Source organism: Bos indicus, chromosome 11 (genome assembly GCF_029378745.1).
Source record: "Bos indicus isolate NIAB-ARS_2022 breed Sahiwal x Tharparkar chromosome 11, NIAB-ARS_B.indTharparkar_mat_pri_1.0, whole genome shotgun sequence".
Lineage (NCBI taxonomy): Eukaryota > Metazoa > Chordata > Mammalia > Artiodactyla > Bovidae > Bos > Bos indicus.
The window spans coordinates 85,785,100-85,808,052 of record NC_091770.1 but is presented as its reverse complement, the minus strand read 5'-3'; the positions used below and the strand labels follow the sequence as shown (position 1 = coordinate 85,808,052).

Here is a 22,953-nt window from a genome sequence, read left to right as displayed (position 1 = left end):
CGGAGTGCACGTTTGTCTCTGCACACCCGGGCCGGGGATCCGGCAGGCTTGCTCCTGGAAGTGATGACTCATTCTGGGGCAAGTGTGCCAAAGATGTCTCCAGTCACAGACTGATGAAAGGAGGCGTTTGACCTTTTAGGCCTTGAGCACTGTGGGGGCAGGTTTCGGATTTACCATCTAAGCAGCCCTGAGGGTAGGGGTAGGCAAGGGGAGGTGTGGATGCCTGTGAAAATAACACCCAGAGCCCACAACCGAATCTGACTTATCTAGCCACTTGCTCAAGAAAGAAATTGCAGTAACCACTCACTTTTCGTCCTGTGCTTTGCAAGGGCGAAGACCTTTTCAAAGTTATCATCTTGTTCAGCACTCTTGATGACAGCTGGTAAATCTCATCAGAGAGGCTGGGGGAGACCTGGCCTCCGGTGCAGAGCTCCTGAATGCTGGAGGAAGTAGTCACGTCCAGGCCTCCTGACCCCTGTCTACTAAAAAAAAAAATACACACGCAACCTAAAACCTGAGAGTTATGTTTTATTTGGTGACCTTACTGAGGGCTTCCCTGATAGCTCAGTTGGTGAAGAATCCCCCTGCAATTCAGGAGACCCTGTTTTGATTCCTGGGTCGGGAAGATCAGCTTGAGAAAAGATTGGCTACCCACTCTAGTATTCTTGGGCTTCCCTTGTGGTTCAGCTGGTAAAGAATCTGCCTGCAATGTGGGAGACCTGTGATCCCTGGGTTGGGAAGATCCCCTGAGAAGGGAAAAGCTACCCACTCCAGTATTCTGGCCTGGAGAATTCCATGGACTGCATAGTCCATGAGGTTGGAAAGAGTAATTTTCACTTTCACCTGAGGACTTATAACCTGGGTGTTCAGAGAGGAGAGGGAGGAGCCAGGATATATAGGAAGTTTTTGCTGGGAAAACAATGTAGTTGAATATGAAAGATCACTGCTAATCACACAAAATAGCCATGTCAAGTTAATGATTTCAGTGCTTGTCTGTGTACAGGAAGGTGCCGGAGTCTGGCCCTTTGAAGTGATTCCCTTGATGTGCATCTTAATTGCCCACAGGGGTATCCTGTTTTCCTTTATCCTGAGTTCTTCTCAGGGTGCACCACTGGGCGGCTGCAGTGGCCGATGGCTTGACTGGGGGCAACATTTATTGTTCCCCTGAGTGGCAAGCAGTGTTGTTTGTTTACTGAAATGGAAGGCAACATTTTTTTGTTGTTGTTCACACCCCTAATTTTGTGCAGTTTCTGTTTTTTTTAGACTAATCCTTATCTTCTGTGGCCTGTTTGCTGCAAGAAATGCGTAATGAGCCTGTTATCTAAACTGTGTTTGCAGTGAATCTAGTTTGGGGCATTGTCTTCTTTAGTTTTGTGTTCCTGGGAGAGGACAATTCCCGTTTTCTTAATTTCTTCTAATTTTTGAATTTTAGGACTGTTCCCCCCATCCCCATACCTGCTAAGCTACTTTGCGCTGGTATGTGCACCTTGGTGTGTGCACGTCTGAAATTTTTTGCAATGGGACAAGATAATTCCAAAACAAATCCCTCTCCCCTGTACGACTGCTCTCCTCACCCTCCAAACAATCCCTAAAAGAATAAAAAGCAACTCTAAACTCTTGGTTTCTTCCTGGAGATAAAAACTTGATTTCATGAAGTAGTTATGACCAAGTCATAGAATCATGAACTCAGAACCCCATATTCTTGAATTCCCTTTACAGCCTCTTCATCAGATCATGGTTTAGACTCTTTGCATGCCTCCAGTGATGGTGAGCTCCTCGCCCCACCCCCCAGAATGAGTCAGTTCTCTTAGAAGCTTGGTCTCACAGATTGTGCTTTTCATCCTGGCTCTGGAATGGCCTGTCTGTAATTCCAACTTTCTTTACAATCTCTGGTCACCTGGGTAGTACTGGGATACCCTGTGAACATGTGCTGAATGTTGTTATCTGGCTTTTAGAACTAGACGATTGCCATCTGTTTTGCTAAAGCAAAACTGATTTTTCTGTAACTGGGCCTCACCTATTTATTGGGCTTCCCTGGTAGCTTAGTGGGTGAAGAATCCGCCTGCCAACACAGGAGACGTGGGTTCGATTTCTGGGTCGGGAAGATTCCCTGGAGGAGGAAGTGGCAGCCCACTCCAGTATTCTTGCCTGAAAAATCCCATGGACAGAGGAGCCTGGTGGGCTATCGTCCAAAGGGTGGCAAAGAGTCAGACACGACTGAGCATGCACGTTGGCTGTGTCACCCATTTATACCAGTTCTGTCCAGTGGGATGGGAAGGCAGTGATGTGCTCAGCAGGACAGGGAAGACTGGGGGTTACACCTGGGCCCCCATCCTCACTGTGGCTTACCAGTTGAGCTACCCAGAATGCCATGCAAACCTGGTGCCCCAGTTCCTTGTTGGAAATGGGGTAATGATGTTGGTTCTGAGTATGCTTAGATCTTCATCAGATTAGTCCACCTAGGCAAAGGAGTTCCATGTATTGTGAAGTGCTGTACAGATGTTGAGTGGAAGCTTATGTGGCCTTTCGCCTGGGATTCGGGAAGAAGTGACATTAGCCATTAGTCATTTGCTTCTCGGATGTTTCCTTATTTCTCTTTGTGTGATGAGCTGCCTCCTCATTCCTCAGGAAAGCACTAGGATATCGTGCCCACCCATGTGGCCATGACCGCCCCGAGGTCGGCTGGGCCCTGGTGAGCGGAGCCCCCCTTCTCTGGCACAGCTCCGTGCCCTCCTACCTGCCACCGCTCCCGTCCTCTTCCGCTGTGATGGGTATCAGGAGGATACAGGCGTCCCCCGCGCCCTGGTCCTTCACTCTGAGCCGTGCGTCTGTTTCAGTGTTCTAACAGTAGGATACAGGCAGCTTGGATGGTACCTCCTCTATTTCCACTAAACCAACGCTAAAGTGTCCCCAACCAATGAAGCAGTTTCACTTGTTGGAAGACAATCACCGTATAGATTTAATTCAATCAGGTCATTTCAGAGGTACTTTGCTTAACGGACAAATAGAAGAGATGAGGCTCCCAGCAAATGCTGAAGAATGGAGTCAATGGCAGTCTGGGAAGTAATTCAAGCATGGTTGTGTGTGGCCGCAGCATTTCCTGGGTCCCTGGGATGGGCCCGGTGCCATGTGAGGGGCTGGGCGTCCTGAGATGAGCAGGCCCCTCCCAGTCCTCAAGGAGGGCAGACAGCTTGGTGAATGGGGTCTCTCCAGCCACTGGACAAATGCTGGCCCAAGTTTATCAGGTCTCTCCAGCTGGACAAGTGACAACCTGTGTTTTATCAAGCCGCTGCCCAGGATAGGAGGAGAGGGGATCACCTTAACAGGAGAGCCCGGAGGGAGGTTCACTTCACAGAACAATGAGTTATTGTGGGTGTGGAGATGGACGAGGTAGCCTGACATGCAGGCGAAGACACAGAAGAGGCTATGGGACATGGATTAAGGAGTGAGAGTAGAACTCTTGTGGAGCTTAAAGAGCTTAAAGAAAGAAGTGTCAAGGTGAGGAAGGTTTAACAAAAACGGTGATTCTGAGGGTAGTGTCCACTGAGGAAGCTTTGCACTCTCTTTGATCTATGCTAAGGTGAGGTTTCTCAGCCCCGAGTCCTGACCCACTATCCTTCCTGGGGCGGAGTATCTCCAGATTGGATGTTGCATGTCATGACATCACATATCTTTGGGCATGCCCACAAGATGAAAATGGAGAAACTTACCTTGTAGATAATGTGCCTTTGATAATAGTCTCCTTGAGAGAACTAGAAGGGGAATTAATTAAAGTCACTTTTATACATTTGCATAATAAATGAATGGACCTGATTCCTGAATTTGGAGTAAGGGGGTTGGCCTGAAATAATTCAAAGGTCCATATTTAGTTTTAATAATTGATGCTTTTCAGGCTGAAGATGCTCTGTTGATTATTTACGCTGCAGATGGAACCCCATGTGGGAACACACTTGTGGGTTTTTGCGTTCCATGTGTGTTACGTATTCGGATCTAACACAAGTGCTGCCGTGGTTTCTAACTTACGGAAGAGTATTCAGAAAGGCAGTATTCCAGTGGCGTGGAATAATCTTAGAAAGTTAGTAGTGTTCCAGGAGGTCAAGCTGGAAGTTGTCACGTTGAGAAAAATATATTTACCTGTTTCTTAATCTCAGAGTTAAGTGCAGCATAGAGAACCTGAGTTTGGCAGGAGGGGTATCTTTCTGTTTTTTTTTAGGTCTGGCTCAGCTTTCCTTGAAAACCTTTTGCATGAGGGTTAAAGGAATCCCATTTCGAACAGTAAGTGAAGGCTTATCAGGTGGAGCAGGTAGCTCCCGCCAGATCCCAAGATTAAAATCAAGAGATGGAAAAGTGACTTGGAGTGGGATGAGTGGAGAGCAGGGCTCTCAGAGCTGTTCAGCTGGAAATTTCAGCCTTTGTTTTGTGTACAGGTTCTGCTTATCTCTGGCTGCTTCTTGAGGTTCCGAAGGCACTTTCTTCTTGAGGGCATGCACCCGCTCCGGGCCTTCTCCTGTCCTGTCTCAGTGGACACCACGGCTGGAGGGGAGGTGAAGGTGGGATCGGCAGGGACTCTGGCTGGCCTGGCTTCTTCACCAGCAAATTAGCTTCTTCCTAGAGGCTTTGACTTCCGATGGAGCTGACAGACGTGAAACTTGGAAAGCGGTGCCCAGCCAGCTGGCTCCTACATTCGGTAGCTACTCACCAGCTCAGTTGGTATAGAATCTGCCTGCAATGCAGGAGACCCCGGTTTGATTCCTGGGTTGGGAAGATCTGCTGGAGAAAGGATAGCCTACCCATTCCAGTATCCCTGGGCTTCCCTTGTGGCTCAGCTGGTAAAGAATCCGCCTGCAATGTGGGAGACCTGGGTTCGATCCCTGGGTTGGGAAGATCCCCTGGAAAAGGGAACAGCTACCCGCTCCAGTATTCTGGCCTGGAGAAGTCCATGGAATATATAGTCCATGGGGTTGCAAAGAGTCGGACACGACAGAGCGACTTTCACTTTCACTCACCAGCATGTGTTTAGGAGGAGACGCTGGAGGAGCGGAAGGTTAAGGAGAGCGTGGTTGCCTCCAGCTAGCCTGTGCTTCTTGGTCAGGCAGATGCTGGAGGTGACCTGGGTCCACTTTCTCCCCTTGGTCTCCTGGACCCAGTCTGTCACTCAAAGAAACTTTTAATTTTTTAAATATATTTTTATGCTCTTTATTGAATTTATCATAATATTGCTCCTGTTTTATGTCTTGTTTTTTTTTTTTGGCATGTGGGGTCTTAGCTCCCCAAGTAGGGATCAAACTCACACCCTCTGCATTGAAAGGTGAAGTCTTAACCACTGGACTGCCTGGGAAGTCCCTCCAAGAAACTTTTTAACCAAATAATGTTCATCTTCCTGAAATGAATTCTGGTTGATACCGTATTCTCCTTTATCTGTGTTGTAAATTAAAAAAAAAAAAAAAATTGGTAAAATACACGACATAAAATCCAGTCTTTTAACCAATTTTAAGTGAACAACTCAATAGACTCAATACAAGTACACGTACGTGGCTGTGCATTCACACAGTAGACGGTCACTGTCTAGCTCCAGAGCTCTTCTCACCTTGCACACCTGAAGCTCTGTCCCCGTGAAACGTGAACTTCCTCCACCCTGCCCCCACCCCTGGTAATCACCATTCTCCCTTCTGCTTCTGTGGGTTTATCTGCTCCAGATACCTTATACAAGCAGGATCACACAGTATTTGTCCTTTTGTGACTGGTGTGTGTCACTTAGCATAATGCCCTCAAGGTTCAACCAAGCTGTAGCATGTGTCAGAATTTCATTCCTTTTGAAGACTGAATAATGTTCCATTGTGTGTATCATACTGCATTTTGTTTGTCCGTTCATCCATCGATGGCCACTTGGGTTGTTTTTACCTTTTGGCTGTTGGGAATAATGTTGCTATAAACACAGATATATCTCTTTGAGACCTTGCTTTCCATTCTCTTGGCTGTGTACTCAGAAGTGGAATTGCTGGGTCATAGGGTAAGTCTGTTCATGGGGTTTTCAAGGCAAGAATACTGAAGTGGTTTGCCATTCCCTTCTCCAGTGGACCACTTTTCGTCAGAATTCTCCACCATGACCTTTCCGTCTTGGGTGGCCTTACATGAGGCATGGCTCATAGTTTCACTGAGTTGGGCAAGGCTGTGATCCAAGTGATCAGTTTGGTTAGTTTTCTGTGATTGTGGTTTCCATTTTGTCTGCCCTCTGATGGGTAAGGATAAGAGGCTTGTGTAAGCTTCCTGATGGGAGGGACTGGCTGTGGGGAGGACAGACCATGAGATGGTTGGATGGCATCACCTACTTAATGGACATGAGTTTGAGCAAGTTCTGGGAGTTGGTGATGGACAGGGAAGCCTGGCGTGCTGCAGTCAATGGGGTCGCAAAGAGTTGGACATGACTGAGCAACTGAACTGAACTGAGGGTAGGTCTATGTTAAATTTTTCTGAGGAATCACCATGCTGTGTTCTACAGCTGTACCATTTACCCTCCAATAGTGTATGTAGGTTCCATATTCTTTACATCCTCACCAGTGCATGTTTTTTCCTGCTTTTTAGGCAGTATTCATCCTAGTGAGGCAGGAGATGGGTCTCCGGCAAGGCATTTACAACTGGCCTCCTGTTTACATTTCTCTGGGGGTGAGAAAAGATGGACTTCAGGCAAGACACTTAGAACTAGCCTCCTGTTTGTACTTCCTGAGTGCAAACAGGAGATAGGTGGGCTCCAGGTTAGATATTTACAACCAGCCTCCTATTTGCACTTGGAGATGGAAATAACAGAAACAGTATAAAGAGCCAGGCTTTGTTTCCTGAGAACACCTTAAGATAACAGTCATGGCAGGAACAGAGAAGGGCTAAACTCCGTTTGAGTAAAAGATCAAGAAGTCATTTATTAAAGCAATTATCCTTCACTTAAAAAATAAATTAATTAAAAAAATTAAAAAAAAATAAAGAAGTCATTTATTTCCCATCCTTGGGGCAAGAGAGACACTGAACATGCTCAGAAAGACTTCTTGGGGGCTAAAAGGAAGGGGGCATCATCCCATAATATGTGATGCCAAGATCCACCCCCCGCACACCCCCGCCTCCCCTTCCACTGGCCTCTGGGTTAGAATTCTTCTTGAAAAAAGTACTGCATGGATGTTGGAGAGGGTTCTATGGTAGGTCAGTTGAGGAAAAAGAAACCAGATAAGTGGCCAAAGGAAAGCAAAGACCCAGAAGGACTGCCCTATGTAAATGACTTATCTGCTTCTTTACTGGACTCCTTCTTGTAACGGGGGCCACCCACACCTTTTTTCTCCGGTGTGCATCTCTGCCTTGCTTCTATCTTAACTAAACCATTTCTCTGTGAGCTCTCCTACTGGTGCTGTGTCTCTGATAATAAACTTTATACCTGTTTTTACAGTTTTCACCTTCTTGAGAAATGCATTTATCAGTAGGGATAAGAGCCAGGGCAAGCTTTGTTCCAGCCACTGTCTCTTGCTGGTCTAGTGGCTGGGATTCCTGGTTTTCATCCAGACCACCCAGGTTCGATTCCTGGGCAGGGAACTAAGATCTCACTTCAAGCTACCACTCACTGCTGCGTCTCTGAAATCACAAATAGGTGGTAGTGAGTGCTCTCCCTTTTAAAAAATTTTCAGTGCTTGGTTCCAGCTGGCCTAGGGCATAGACACTGACAGTTCCTAGAAGCGTGTTGGCAGGTGGGGCCCTGGCTCAGTCATTTGTTAAGGATTATAGAACAGATTTTCTGCTTCGGAATGGAGATATTTTCAGATTTGAAAATAAGTTATTCAATAGAGAGGGTAGCTATAGATCTCAAAGCAACTTCTGATTATTTGTGGTAGAAAAAACACATCAGCCCACCCATGGCCCGCGCACAGGGGAAATCCCAGGGCTGGAAATCGAGGAATTGATGTCTGGCTCTGTCTTGGTTGTGGGGAGCTTGCCTGAGCCATGTTCCACCTCTGGGCTTATTTCTTTAAAACGAGGGTGTTGGGACACGAGCGCAGTCAGGGTCCTGCCAGCTTCAGAATTCTCGGTTTCTGCCCATTTACCTTGAATTTACTCATTGGTGGACGGGGAAAGGATGCTTCGTTCTCAAGGACAAGAGCACAGATCAACATTTCATTTACATTATGAAAGATGCCCTTCCAGTTGCTAAGGATTGAAGAGTGCAGCCTTTATCTTTGGATGATTGGAGCTGGACCTGGACCTTTCAGGTCACCCAGGCCAGTATGCTCATTTGACAGATGAGAGGCTAGGACAGAGAGCTGGTAATACCATCCAGTTATGAGCTTTCTCTTTCTTATGAATAAAAAATGCCAACCAGCAGGTCCTGAGGCCTTCTCAGGAGCCCTGCCAGCGGAGCAGTGACGTTGGCCTGGGTTCAGGACTCCGGTGCTGGGGAGCAGTCATTCAGGGGTCACTGTCATTCAGGGGTGGGCAGAGCCCATATGTGAGGGTCGTGAAGTTGAAGGAAGCTGTGGGGGATGGGAGAGGGGCTCAACATAACCAAAGCCAAGGTCAGATTCCAGGTTGGTGATCTTGGGCATTTGCTGCCTTGCACATTTGCTTGTCCTTCAGTTTTCCTACCTGAAAGGCCTTATACCTACAGGGTTATTGTGAGAATCACATGCATATGAGGCCATGTATATGACAGAAGGGGCTTCCCAGGTGGTGCTTGTGGTAAAGAACCTGCCTGACAATGTAGGAGATGCGGGTTTGATCCCTGGGTTGGGATGATCCCCTGGAGGAGGGCATGGCAACCCACTCCGGAGAATTCTTGCCTGGAGAATCCCGTGAACAGAGGAGGCTGGTGGACTCCACCCCATAGGGTTGAACACAACTGAAGTGACTTAACATGCACGCACACATATGACGGAAATTGTAAAAAAATATTATTATACTGCTGTCTCATGAGCCCAGTATGTTAAAATTTAGGTTGACCATTGTGATGATGCTTTCCTTTTATAAAATGACTCCCTAGAGAAAGTGTCAGGGTTATAAATAGTCCTTTTCTCTATGGCTCAGGAAATGTCCCGCCTCCCCTTGTGCATGGAGTTGGTTAACCTGCACCACTAAGCCAACTTAGAACGTGTGAACTTACGAATTTAGGTACCTGGGCCTTAGTTAGTGGTGGAGGCTGTGCAGCTGGGAGGCAGGTCTGTGCATCTCTGAATGTGTTTACTGAAGGTCTGCTTATTTTTGCATCTGAGGGAGGAAGTGTATTAATCCAGAGAACGTCATTTAAAGTTGTACCATGAGCCAGAGGACTTTCTCATGCTCTTTTCTTTGAGGGTTTTGCTCACTGCTTCAGGTCTCTGGCTTGTTCTGTTAGAATCAAATCAGCAGTTCTTGTTTGCATGCAGGGCAGTTGACTGATCAGTTTAGTGCTTCAGTTTCCTTTTTTTGGGAGCAGGGAAAGTCATAATCATTTCTGCTTATGTTGTAGGGGTTGAGATGAGAGGCTCATAAAAGGTAGTTTCTTATTTTTTTTGGTAATAATTTGAAAGGACCAGGCTTGATCCTTGGCCTCAAGGAGAATCTGGCTTCACTGAGTGACATGAAAACCACATGGCAAAATGGACACACATCAGAGCAAGAAAGTTCACAGTTACAAGCTGTGTAAATGGAGGTTTGCCAGGGCCAGGTGGGCACGTGTGCGCCGTGACAGCTGCTGGAGTCATCGTAGGGACCCTGGGTGGTAGTCAGTGTGGTCAGTCCCATGGGCTCCTGGTTAGATCTGCTGAGCAATCTAACCTGTCTGAGGGCAGGGAAACCTGCCGAGGGCTGGGGACCCATCGGTCAGAAGTCATGTTGTGTGACCCCTTGGTGCTCAGATGATATTGAAACCACGTGGCCTCACGAGTCCACCAAAGTGTACAGAGTGGAGAGGACAGAAGTGTGTGGACTCGGCCCTGAAGTGGAGGTGCAGCTGGAGACGGAGGAGGCAGGACCCAGCAGGGACAAGACCGTGAGCCACATCCCCAGGGGAGGCTGGGCCTGTCTGAGCGTCTGAGTCCTATCAGGGCCGGCAACTGGCATCTGGCAACTGGCAACTGCCAGCGGGTGAGGCTGTCCAGGCAACTGGGTGGGTGCGGGTCACACTGGGGTGGCCGGTGGGGCCCCAGCTGTGAGGCCAGGACCAGGGCCCAGCGCTGCGGGGGCTCCCGTTGCTCCGGCCCCCAACGTTTGCCTCGTTTCTCCCCTCACTGCCACCCTTTAGGCTGGCATCTTTTCTTGTCTGCATGATCATCTGCAGCCATGGATTGGCCTGCCTGCTTTCAGGGTCTTTTCCTGCCAGCTTTCTCTACCTTTTTGTAACCGCGGTGCTCTTTCTAAGTCATGGATGAAGTCATCATTTTGTGTTCTCGAGTCCCCAATGGCTTCCCGTTGCTACCACGCCTGGCCTGTCTCCTGGCAGGTGTCAGCTCTGGTCCCCCACTGTGCGTTCCCTCTGCAGGCGCACATCTCTCCATGTACAGCGTCCTATCCGCCTCCCTCTGCCAGTGAGCATCGCTGCCCTCCTCCCCGCCTGCTAACTGCCAGCTCCTCCACGATGGCTCTTCTCCTCCCCTGGACAGAATTCCCTCAGTTTAGTTCAGTTCAGCTGAGTCGCTCAGCCGTGTCCAACTCTTTGCCACCCCATAGACTGCAGCACGCCAGGCCTCCGTCCATCGCCAACTCCCGGAGTTTACTCAAACTCATGTCCATTGAGTCGGTGATGCCATCCAACCATCTCATCCTCTGTCATCCCCTTCTCCTGCCTTCAATCTTTCCCAGCATCAGGGTCTTGTCAAAGCAGTCAGCTCTTTGCATCAGGTGGGCAAAGTATTGGAGTTTCAGCTTCAGCACCAGTCCTTCCAATGAATATTCAGGACTGATATCTTTTAGGATGAACTGGTTGGATCTTCTTGCAGTCCAAGGGACTCTCAAGAGTCTTCTCCAACACCACAGTTCAGAAGTATCAATTTTTCGGTGCTTGGCTTTCTTTATAGTCCAAATCTCATATCCATACGTGACTACTGGAAAAGCCATAGCTTTGACTAGACAGACCTTTGTTGGAAAAGTGAATTCGCTCAGCGTCTCCTTAAAAGAGACAGCTTCATGGATGTGCATTCTCCTTCTCAAGCCCAAGTCCCTCTGGGGGGAGGGGGCCTGCGTCTTTTGAATCTATCTTCCCAGCACCAGGCCCCTTGCAGAGCAGCGGCCCTGGATGTTTGTTCAGGGGACTCCAGTGGGTCAGCTGTGCAGACAGCCTGAAGCCCGGCACAGTTATCCCTCAGAATGTGAGAGCATGGGGCAGGCTGGCAAGGCCCAGGGTGGAAGTTGTCCAAAATAAAAGTCACTTTTTTTTTTTTCCTTCTAAAGGAAAAATAGTCATTTGTCTCTAGTAATATTATTAAATGCCTACTCTTTTTGGGCTTCCCTGGTGGCTCAGCTGGTAAAGAATCCACCTGTGACGCAGGAAACTTGGGTTCAATCCCAGAGTTGGGAAGATCCTCTGGAGAAGGGAAAGGCTACCCACTCCAGTATTCTGGCCTGGAGAATCCCATGGACTATACCACAAAGAGTCGGACATGACTGAGTGACTTTCACTTCACGTCACTTCACTCTTTTTGATGTGGGGGGGAATATGAAAGATTTCACATACAGTCTCTCTTCTCAAGAGTCTTGAGATTTGGTTTGTAAAACCTGCACATGAGTTAGAGCAAGAACCATAAGGACGGTGTCAACAGGTACCGTGGACTCGGAGAGGAGGCCCAGGGACGACTGAGACTAAGCCTTGCCGGGTGGCCGGGGTTTGGGGTGGGGGTAGCTGAGTGAGGCGTGGGAGTCCCATTCTGGTAGAGCAAAATGCCCTGAGCAGGGTGTGAAGTCGGGCGTGCGGTGCACACACGTTCATCCTGACTGGCTCTAGTGAAAGTGTCAGTCGCTCAGTTGTGTCTGATTCTCTGTGACCCCATGGACAGTAGCCCACCAGGCTTCCCTATCCATGGGATTCTCCAGGCAAGGATACTGGAGTGGGTTGTCACTTCCTTCTCCAGGGGATCTTCCTGACCTAGGGATGGAACCTGGGTCTCCTGCATTGCAGGCAGATCCTTTACCGTCTGAGCCACCTCTGGAGCTGAATTAATTGCGTGTGTATCTCGCTTGTGTCTTTGTCGCCCAGGCTCAGACCATGAACTACGTCGGGCAGCTGGCGGGCCAGGTGTTCGTCACTGTGAAGGAGCTCTACAAGGGGCTGAACCCCGCCACCCTGTCGGGATGCATCGACATCATCGTGGTCCGCCAGCCCAACGGGAGCCTGCAGTGTTCCCCCTTCCATGTGCGCTTCGGGAAGATGGGGGTCTTGCGCTCCCGGGAGAAGGTGGTGAGTGGCCTGGGGGTGGGGGCAGTGTTATATATCCGGAGCTCCTTGAGGACCCTGATAGTTAGGTCTCCTTCGGGAAGGCTGGTCCCTAAATTGGCAATTAACAGCTGTTCTCGTAAACTGTGACTGTGTCAATTTCTCCAAGATTTATAGTGGCGTAAAGCAACTATTTACTAAGCTCTGGGCAGGGGGCGGGTCTGGCATGCAGGAGGCTGGCTAGTTTCTGCTCTTCTGCTCTTCGGCCTCAGCTAAAGACTCGGGGTTGGAGGCTGGGCTCCTCCATGGATGCTCTGGTTCACCGGGCGGGTGATCCTCGGCTGGACTCTGAGCTGAGGCTGTCGTCCAGAACGCCTCTGTCCTCTCCACGTGGCCTGGGCTTCCTTATACCATGGTGGCTGGCTGCAAGGGCGAGCCTCTTGCAAGGGAGGGAGCTGGGCGAACTAGCTTCAGTAGTCACTGCTGCTGTGCTCAACTCACTGGGCGATCACAAGCCTGCAGGGATCCAGGGGATGGTTGGGGGTGGGGCGTAGATTCTGTTTCTTTTTCTTTTTGGCTATGTTGTGACGTGTGGGATCTTAGTTCCCTGACCAAGGATCGAACCCATGCCCCCTGCATTGGAAGCATGGAGTCTTAGCCACTGGAGCACCAGAGAGGTCCCCTAGACTCCATTTCTCAAGGGACCAGATTGACCTGTAGAGATTAGGGACTGTGAGATATTTGGGAGTGTATGTAACTGAAGTGTGTGTAGAGACCTGGGCATTCCCTGTGATGTTTCCTGTCGTGGTGAAGTATGTTTTTCCTTCAGGTTGACATAGAAATCAACGGGGAATCTGTGGATTTGCACATGAAACTGGGAGATAATGGAGAAGCATTTTTTGTTCAAGAGACTGATAATGATCAGGTAAGGACAGCTGGGTGATGCTTGCATGCATGCTCACTCAGTCGTGTCTGACGCTTTGTGACCCCATGGACTGTAGCCTGCCAGGCTCCTCTGTCTGGGGGATTTCTCCAGGAAGAATACTGGAGTGGGTTGCCATTTCCTCCTCCAGAGGATCTTCCAACCCAGGGATTGAACCCAAATCTCCTGCCTTGGCAGGGGGATTCTTTACTGCTGAGCCACCTGGGAAGCTGGGTGGTGATGCTTACTTCCTAGTTTTGAGATGCTTCTCTGAGAGATGCAGGAGAAGTGCAGGTGCCTGCTGTGTGGGTGAGGGCGGAGGAGGAAAGTGGCTTTTCCCTGAACCAGGGGATTGAGCCGCAGGGTGGGTGTGTGCTGTGTCCACATGACGCATTGGTCCCCGCCTCCTCCATTTGCCAGGGAGACAGAGGAGCTGAAGGATGCTGGCCTGAAGCCATCATCCAAAATGTACAAATTATACCTGTGTGTCAAGTCTCGAATGGCTGAGTGCTCTCAGTTTTGCTTAGTGAGTGACCAGATCACATTAATTTTTTATTATTAAAAACTGTTTAACAGCTTTATTAAGATAGAATTTTTACACCATGTGGTTTATCCATCTCAAGTGTGCAGTTCTGTGGATTTTAGTATTTTCACAGATACCTGCACTGATCACACAGTCAGTTTTAGAGGGTCGTCATCACCTCAGAGACAGGCTATCCCCTCCCCTCTCCCTAAACCCCCAACTCCCCACTACCCTGAGCCCTCAGCAACCACTAATCTACTTTCTGTCTCTATAGACCTCCCTAATCTGAGCTTTCATCTGAATAGAATCTCATGGTTTGTGATCTTTGGCTCCTGGCTTCTTTCATGTACCCTAATATGTTCAAGAGTCACCTGTATTGTGTCTGTGTCCATACTCCATTCCTTTATTCGGCTGAATAATATTCCACTGTATCTACAGACCATGTTTCGTCTATCTTTTCATGTGTTGGTGGACACTTGGGTTTGTTTTTACCTTTTGGCTGCAGTGAATAATGCTGTGTACAGGTATTCTTATAGGCATATGTTTTCACTTTGGGGAGTCTGTACCTGGGAGTGGAATTGCTGAGTCATTTATTTTTGTTGTGCAGTTGCCAAGTCGTGTCCAACTCTTTGTGACCCCATGGACTGCAGCACGCCAGGCTTCCCTGTCCCTCACCATCTCCTGGATTTTGCCCAAGTTCATATCGATTAAATCGATGATGCCATCCAATCATCTGGTCCTCTGTCGCCCTCTTCTCCTGCCTTCAATCTTTCCCAGCATCAGGGTCCTTTCCAATGAGTCAGCTGTTTGCATCAGGTGGCCAAAGTATTGGAGCTTCGACTTTAGCATCAGCCCTTCCAAAGAGTATTTACGGTTGATTTCCTTTAAAATTGACTGGTTTGATCTCTTTGCTATCCAGGGGATTCTCAAGAGTCTTCTCCAGCAATACTGAGTTTCACACTGAAGCTGTTGTCCAAAGCCGCTTTGCCATTTTCTGTTCCCAGCAGCAGTGCACGAGGGTTCCGATCTGTCTGCAGCCTCATCATTACTTTCTCTCTGGCCTTGTGATTCTAGCCATCCCAGTGGGCGTGAAGTAGTATCTCATTGTGGTGTGAATTTGCATTTCCCTATTGCCATGATGTTGAGCGCTTCTTGACATGCTTATTGACCTTGTGTATGTATTCTTTGGAGAAGTGTCTGTTCAGATCCTTTGATCATTTTTTTATTGGGTTATTTGTCTTATCATTTGAGCTGTAAGAGTTCAGTATATAGTTCAGAAATAAGTACCTTTTATGATTTGTTAAGGGACTTATATGATTTATAAGAGAGATGATTTGTAAAGATTTTCTTCCATGGTGTGAGCTGTCTTTTCACTTTCTTGATGTTGTCCTTTGAAACACAAAACTTTTCAATTTTGATGAAGTCCGTTTTATCTGCTTTTTCCTTGTGGCTCATGATTTCGTTGTCATATCTAAGAATCCTTTGCCAGATTCCAAGTCGTGAAGATTTACCGCATGTTTTCTTCTAAGATAAACCATTTCTTTTCACTCTTCCATTCACTGAGAAAGTCGCTTTGAAGGGATCTGATGTAGTGACTCCTCAATAATCCGCTTGAACTGGTTCCTTTATGGGAAGATAGCCTGGCTATCAAGGAATGGCTCTGAGTAGCTTCAGGCTTTAAAATGAATATCCACAGTTTCAATCTCAGGACAAAACCGTCCCAGGCTTTGCTTTCTTTCAGTCTCCCCGGAGGTGTGACCTATTTCCCATCCCTCCCAGCCTCAGCCTCACCTTCCAGGTGTGGATTTTATACGTGTAGTACATGATTTGATGTTCTCTAAGCCCCTTAATTTTATTTGGTTTTTGGCTGCACCAGAAAAACTTTCTTTAAAAATTATTATCATCATCTTAATTCAGTGTGTATTAAAAATACACATATGCATTCTTTTTTACATACACACACACTGGAGTGCAAAATTGAGTTCAGTTCCCCGGGTATTATAATAACTCCAAGCTGATTTTTTTCCTCTTTTCCCTGGAAATTTCAGACCATGTTGAATTTTGGTAGTCTGAAATGACTGAAAATTACTTTGCTTTCTTATAATTATGAAAACGCAGGATTCAGTACAAAATGGCATTTAGTGACATGTTGACTTTATGACCATCTATCAAATCCTGCATTTGGTTGCCTTGCGCTCCTCATCACACCCCTCCACCTGTGCTTGGACCTCTGAATTAATGCTGGCGGGTTGTCAGCATCGTCCCAACCCTTAACCACCCGCCCCCAGCTAACCTGGTTCCTTCTCGAACATGTTTGCTGCCCTTCAGGAGGTGATCCCCACGCACCTGGCCACCTCCCCGATCCTGTCGGAAGGAGCCTCGAGGATGGAGTCCCAGCTGAAGAGGAACTCCGCAGATCGGATAAGAGGCCTGGATACCAACACATCAGCCCAGGTTTCCCCTCCCAGTGAGACCCCATCGAGTGGCTCTTTAGTGAAGAAGCGCAGGAAAAGGAGGAGGAAGTCACAGCTGGACAGCCTGAAAAGGGATGAGAACATGAACACGTCCGAGGATGAAGACATGTTCCCCATAGAGATGAGCTCGGATGAGGAGGCCGAGCCGCTGGACAGCAGTAGGTAAGTGTGGGTGACAGAAGGGTGAATTCAGTGTTTCAGATGGTCCTGTTTTTTTTAATTGATACATACTTGATTCACGGTGTTATGTTAGTTTCAGATGTATAGCAAAATGATTCATTTAGATGTGAATATATTATTTTTCAGATTCTTTTCCATTATAAGTTATGATAAAATATTGAGTAGGGTTCCCTGTGCTATGTAGCAGGTCCTTGTGAGCTACCTATGTTGCACATAGCGAGTAAATGTAATTCCAAACTCCTGTCCCCTGCTTTCCCCTTTGGTAACCATAAGTTTGTTTTCTATGTCCATGATTCTATTTCTCTTTTATATATAAGTTGATTTGTATCTTTTCCTTTTTTAAAGATTCCACATGTTAAGTGATATCATATGGTATTTGTTTTTCTCAGTTTGGCTTAGTATGATAATCTCTAGGTCATTCCGTGTTGCTGCAAATGGCATTATTTTATTATTTTTTAAGTCTGAGTACTATCCCACTGTATATAGGTTCCACATCTTCTTTGTCCATTCATCTGTCGATGGGCCTTTAGATTGCTTCTGTGTCGTAGCTGTTGTCAGTAGTGCTGCTGTGAACGTTGTGGGGCAGGTATCATTTTGAATCATGGTTTTCTCCTTTTGTATTTGCCCAAGAGTGGGATTACAGTAGAAAGATTTTTATAAACGTTTCCCCCCCCACCACCACACACAGAACTTCTTATTTTTCTGTTAATGCATTTAAGACTGAATTTTGGAATCCTGCAGGCCCGATTCTAGAGTCACATGAAGCTGGGATGGATGTTGTAACCGAGACAAGATTTATAATAGTTTGGTGATAACTCCAGCCTTCCAGATCAGAACCAAGAAACGGGAGCTCAGGAAGTGAACACTTCATTCATAAAACTGTTGTTTCAGAACCTCCTTATTCTCACTTGAGCACCAACTATGAGCTCGACAGTTGGACCCATTGATAGCCGGGGGCTGACCTGTGATAGACTTAGGGCCATAAATGAATCTAGAATGTGATCAGTTTATCCACAAGCAGACTTTTCCTTTTCAGTTTTCATGAGGCCCAAAGTTGAGTTGAGTTGAGTTGAGTTCAGTCGCTCAGTCGTGTCCGACTCTTCGCGACCCCATGAATCACAGCACGCCAGGCCTCCCTGTCCATCACCAACTCCTGGATTCACTCAGACACGTCCATCGAGTCAGTGATGCCATTCAGCCATCTCATCCTCTGTCGTCCCCTTCTCCTCCTGCCCCCAATCCCTCCCAGTATCAGAGTCAACTCTTCCCAGGAGGTGGCCATAGTACTGGAGTTTCAGCTTTAGCATCATTCCCTCCAAAGAAATCCCAGGGCTGATCTCCTTCAGAATGGACTGGTTGGATCTCCTTGCAGTCCAAGGGATTCTCAAGAGTCTTCTCCAACACCACAGTTCAAAAGCATCAATTCTTCGGTGCTCAGGCTTCTTCACAGTCCAACTCTCACCTCCATACATGACCACAGGAAAAACCATAGCCTTGACTAGATGACATTTGTTGGCAAAGTAATGTCTCTGCTTTTGAATATGCTATCTAGGTTGGTCATAACTTTCCTTCCAAGGAGTAAGCATCTTTTAATTTTATGGCTGCAGTCACCATCTGCAGTGATTTGACACGTGTTTTATTTTTCTTTGCTTTTAATAGTGTGGTGAAATTCTATTTCTGTGAATTACCATTTTGGTGAACAGTGCCAATTTTAAAAGCCAAACTCATTCAGATTTTTATGCAATTCAATGTAATTTGTGATCACTGTTTTTGTGTCTTGTTAACACAGAAGAAGGGTGAAAGATGGATAACTGAATCACTTTAGTGTACACGCGAACCTGACCCAGCATTGTAAATTAACTGTACTTCAGTTAGAAAACAAAAGGAGGAAGAAGAAACACAGGATTCACCTCCTGCTTTGTTATTTAGAATTTTTGTTTTTCTAGCTAAAACGTAAAGGCCTGGGGGCAATGTTGCTTTACCTGACTGTGGCGTCTGCTTTGCTGTGGGCTCAGAAGCCGATGGTGGTGGTTGTTGTTGAGTATCAGTCTTGTCCAACTCTTTGTTGGGTGGTGGTGGTGGTTGTTCACTCAGTTGTGTCCGACTCTTTGCAACCCTGTGGACTACAGTATGCCAGGGCTTCCCAGTCCTTCACTATCTCCCAGAGTTTGCTCAAACTCACGTCCATTTAGTCAGTGATGCCATCCAACCATCTCATCCTCTGTCGACCCCTTCTCCTCCTGCCTTCAATCTTTCCCAGCATCAAGGTCTTTTCCATTGAGTCAGCTCTTTGCATCAGGTGGCCAAAGTATTGGAGCTTCAGGTTCCACATCAGTTCTTCCAATGAAAATGCAGCGTTGATTTCCTTTAGGATTGACTGTTTTGATCTCCTTGCTGTCTAAGGGACTCTGGAGAGTCTTTTCCAGCACTGCAGTTCGACAGCATCGCTTCTTTGGCTCTCAGTCTTCTTTATGGGAGGGTGGTCAGGCTTATTACAGTCACCTGCCCTGCATGGCTTTTAATTGCAGAGTTTAGTGTCAGATGTTTGAGGTCACATCAAAAACAGAGACAGGTAGCCTCTGCATGGGTGAAATAGTGGGTCGTATTTCTTATTAAAGCGTGCTGTACCTGAAAGGAGGTAGATTTGCAGCCATTTTGCAAGTATAAGATAGGATTGATTGTGTCATTTATTTATTGTGCTGGATGAAACATTGTCTCCGTTTGGTCATTCAGGGATTTGGTAGCTCAGTCGTGCGTGGCAAGAGTTTTATAACCTCTGGGTCCAGTTTCGGGTGCCACCCAACTCTCAGGCTTTTGCGAGATGAAGTGTGAAAGATAAATCTGTAGGGCGTACAGTGTAAGTGGGCTTCCCTGGTGGACAGTGGTAAAGAATCCTCCTGGCAATGCAGAAGATGCGAGTTTGATCCCTGGGTCGGGAAGATCCTCTGGAGGAGGAAATGGCAACCCACTCCAGTATTCTTGTCTGGAGAATCCTATGGATAGAAGAGCCTGGAGGGCTGCAGTCCATGGGGTCACAAAGAGTTGGACACGACTGAACGACTGAGCACACACGCACGTAGTGTAACTTAACAGTAACAAGCAGTGTGGTCATCAAGCCCGTCTAAGTCCAAGTTCTTAAACTTAATCATTTTCCAGTGATAATTGAGCCAAAGTATGAACACACGAAACATTTCTCTGAGTAACTTTTTTCGTTTCCACTGCTCAGAGTACACCTGGGGGTATACCAGCAGATCATGTTGATCTACAAAGCATTAGAGATAAGGAGAAATGGAAACTTGCCTTTATTATGTATCTATCGGTAAAATCTCTTTGACTTTGATGTTTTTTGTTTTTTTTTTTCTCTTTCTCCAGAACTATTCCTGATGATATACCTCCATTCCAAGAAGATGTCCCTAAGGAGAGCCGTTGCCCTGTCATGACTTACCCTCAGTCAGCCTCTTACCCTAATTCTGACAGAGAGTGGTCACCCAGCGCCAGGTGAGGGGCTGGTGTGTGTCCATGTGTGTTTGCCTGTCCTGGTCCAGAGGATTCCAAGTCAGTCACAGGAGGCACGTTTCACAGTGAAATCTACGTAAAAAAATGAATAGAATTAGAACCCCCCAAAATTCACCTTATGCTAGAAGGTACAGATCAGGATTAAACACAGAACATGAGCAGATCTTAAACTTCTATCTAGTAGCAGAATCAAACTGCAGATATGAAAGGGAAACCATGTGTGAAGTTACATAAAGCTTATTGTCAGGGGGAGAAAACAGTGACAGCCTTTTTGGATACGTATCCCTAAAGTGAGATTCAGGAGCAGGGCAGCTGCAGCAGGAGCCCTGAGGTCATTTGGGGCTGTGAGAATGATGCTGTCTTCCCCCGCTGCCCTCAGTGATTTTGGTTTCCCTAAAATGGACTCTCAGGGGCCATCGACTTCCAGGATGAGGTTGAAGAACCACAGCTGCTCAGTGTGCAGAGAAGACTAAAACATTTCAGGCTGTGAAGCCTGTGAGGACACATGAGCCCTTCCGAGCAGTTTCCAGAAGGACTGGGCAGGGGACAGATCTGAAGTGTGTGGGGATGATTATCACCCCCGTCAGGACAAAAATTTGTTCTTGGGTGGCAAAAAAAAATATCTTAGATATTACAATAGCCATGTGACCTCCAAAGGGGCATAGTAACATAAGCAGACGTGGAGTATATTCAGGGCATTAAAATTTCATGGTGGAGGGAGGTCTGTTAGGAAAGAAAAGATCTCAGGGGTCTGGCGAGAATGCAGCAGAGATGGGCAGCTCTGGTCTAGGTGACAGTGACCTTCTTGGGTTATACATGCTCCTAACGTGTTAGGTTTGCTTCTGGTGTCAGAGCCCCCAAGTCCTGGAACATGCTTCAGGGCTTCCCACCTGAAGTATACACCTCTCCCAGTTCCAGTTTGACTGGAGTGATCTCCTTAATGAGACTGCATGGTCATCGCCGTGCGTCAAAGTTGAGGTTGGAGAGAAACAGACGCATCACGTGATCGTGAATGGACATCAGCCAGGGTAGGACTGGAGGCCTGTGGAGTCCTCTCCCAGGGGTCTGTCCGTCCTCAGGCCAGCCCTGTCCGGTAGAAACATAATGCTAAATACATATATAATTTAAAGTTTTCTAGTAACCATCCTTAAAAAGTGTAAAGAAATTGATAACATTAATTTTGATGATCTATGATGTATTTATTAAAAATTATTTTCAAGTAATCGGATTTTTTTCAAGTCATCGTTTTGTAAAACACTGTGGAACTGTTTCACATTCTCATTTTCACAAGCCTTTGAAGTTGTGTATCTCAACATGTACAGACCCCCTCAGTTTGAACCAGTCACACATCAAATGCTCATAGCCCCATGCGACCTTGTTGGACTTTATAGGTATAGACCTTTCTAGAACCTCATACATTCTCTCCCGTGGTCTGTGGAGTTATAACCCTAAGGAGGGAAGTACATAAGTACATAGTACTTTAGGAAGAAAATTATGTGGAATATTTAGAAGTCACTAATAGGTAGAAAACTCTGTTCAAACATTCTACATTAATTTTAAGCATTTAAAACAAATCCTTTAAACACAATCCTGAGTACGTTTCTCTGTCTTCTATGTTTTGCTCTATGAGTCCAGAATAATAACCATGTCAGGTGAGGTGATCTGATCATGGTTAAATGAAATTACAAATTAGAATAAATAGACACATATCTATACTTGGGTTTATGTGTTTTCTTTTAAGAGACAATTGCCAGCCCAGATTACCAAACCTTTTGGAGTATGTCATTTGATTAGGCACTAAACTCTGACCCAAGAAAAGCAATTCACTATGGGCCTGCAGATGAAACAGAAAGTGAAACGAGTGTCTTGGCAGTCGTCTGTTTTCATGGTTAAGAAGATCGTGTTGATTTCTCTGTGATTTCAACATGTGGTCCTCTGCCATTGTCAGCTGCCCAAGTACCTTCACCTTCTTATAGGTGTTATTGTGAGAGTAGTCAAATAACTGATAAGAAATTTTGTTTCATTGAATTGACCTCTGATTTCTCTTTCTTTTAATGTGGATCACGTGGTATGCCGTAGCCTGGTAGATTGCAGGAGGCCCCCCCCTCATCTGGCGGTTGCGGCCGAGGGCGGTCTTTCTAGCTCTTGCCCTCCACAGTCTTCCCACTTCCACGCTTCGGAAAGGTAGAGGGGTTATTTTCCCGCTGTGGATGTTTTTATAATAAAAACTTGGCTCTAACTCTTATAAATAAGTAAGTTTTGCCATTAACCAAATTACTTATGTGGAGAATCCGTATAGATTCTTGGAAGTGAAAATTTTGATCTAACCCTTACCAATTTATTTATCCACTAACCAAATTACTTATGAAGAAAATACATATAGATTATTTCTTTTCCTTTCATTTTAAGCACTTGTAGGTGGTTATATTTTTTTTAAGTACTAAGTTTGACTCTGGAAATTAGGGTTAAGCATAGAGTCCTTTCTAATTTTATGATGTGCTTTGAAAAATAGAATAAGGAATTGAAGATTGGGATATGATCTTTGTGTCTGGGGTTGTTCAACAAATAAGTTTACAAAACTTTTTTCGGATATCACTTAAGCATGTCTGCCTGCCCATTTAGTTACTCAGTCGTGTCCGACTGTGATCCCATGGACTGTAGCTCTCCAGGCAAGAATACTGCAGTGGGTTGCCATCCCTTCTTGAGGGGATCTTCCTGATCCAGGGATTGAACCAGGTCTCCTGCATTGCAGGCAGATTTTTTTTTACCATCTGAGCCACTAGGGAAGTCCCATCATTTAAGCATAAGGAGAGTTGTTATTGTAACTCAGTAAAGAGCTTATAGACTTTCTGAGTAATATGATCAGATGTGTCCACAGCATTTGTAGAATAGAATTTTGGAGAGTAGCGTAGGATGGACCAGAAGGTTCAGAATCCTAGGTTAGGGTAGGATGGACCAGAAGGTT

At 46.5% G+C, this 22,953-nt stretch overlaps 1 protein-coding gene across 7 annotated transcripts in view; it reads left to right on the top strand.

Moving 5' to 3' along the window:
• The window catches only part of LPIN1 (lipin 1), a 130,200-nt gene that overhangs the window by 67,635 nt on the left and 39,612 nt on the right, over positions 1–22,953 (top strand). For 6 of the 7 annotated variants that reach the window (XM_070799122.1, XM_019970683.2, XM_070799118.1 and 3 more), the window contains 5 exons: positions 12,197–12,397; positions 13,203–13,298; positions 16,147–16,454; positions 19,845–19,970; positions 22,068–22,172. In XM_070799122.1, the coding sequence (XP_070655223.1) occupies positions 12,197–12,397; positions 13,203–13,298; positions 16,147–16,454; positions 19,845–19,970; positions 22,068–22,172 (836 nt within the window). The remainder of the gene's footprint in view (positions 1–12,196; positions 12,398–13,202; positions 13,299–16,146; positions 16,455–19,844; positions 19,971–22,067; positions 22,173–22,953) is intronic. The other variant, XM_070799120.1, reaches the window with a different exon arrangement.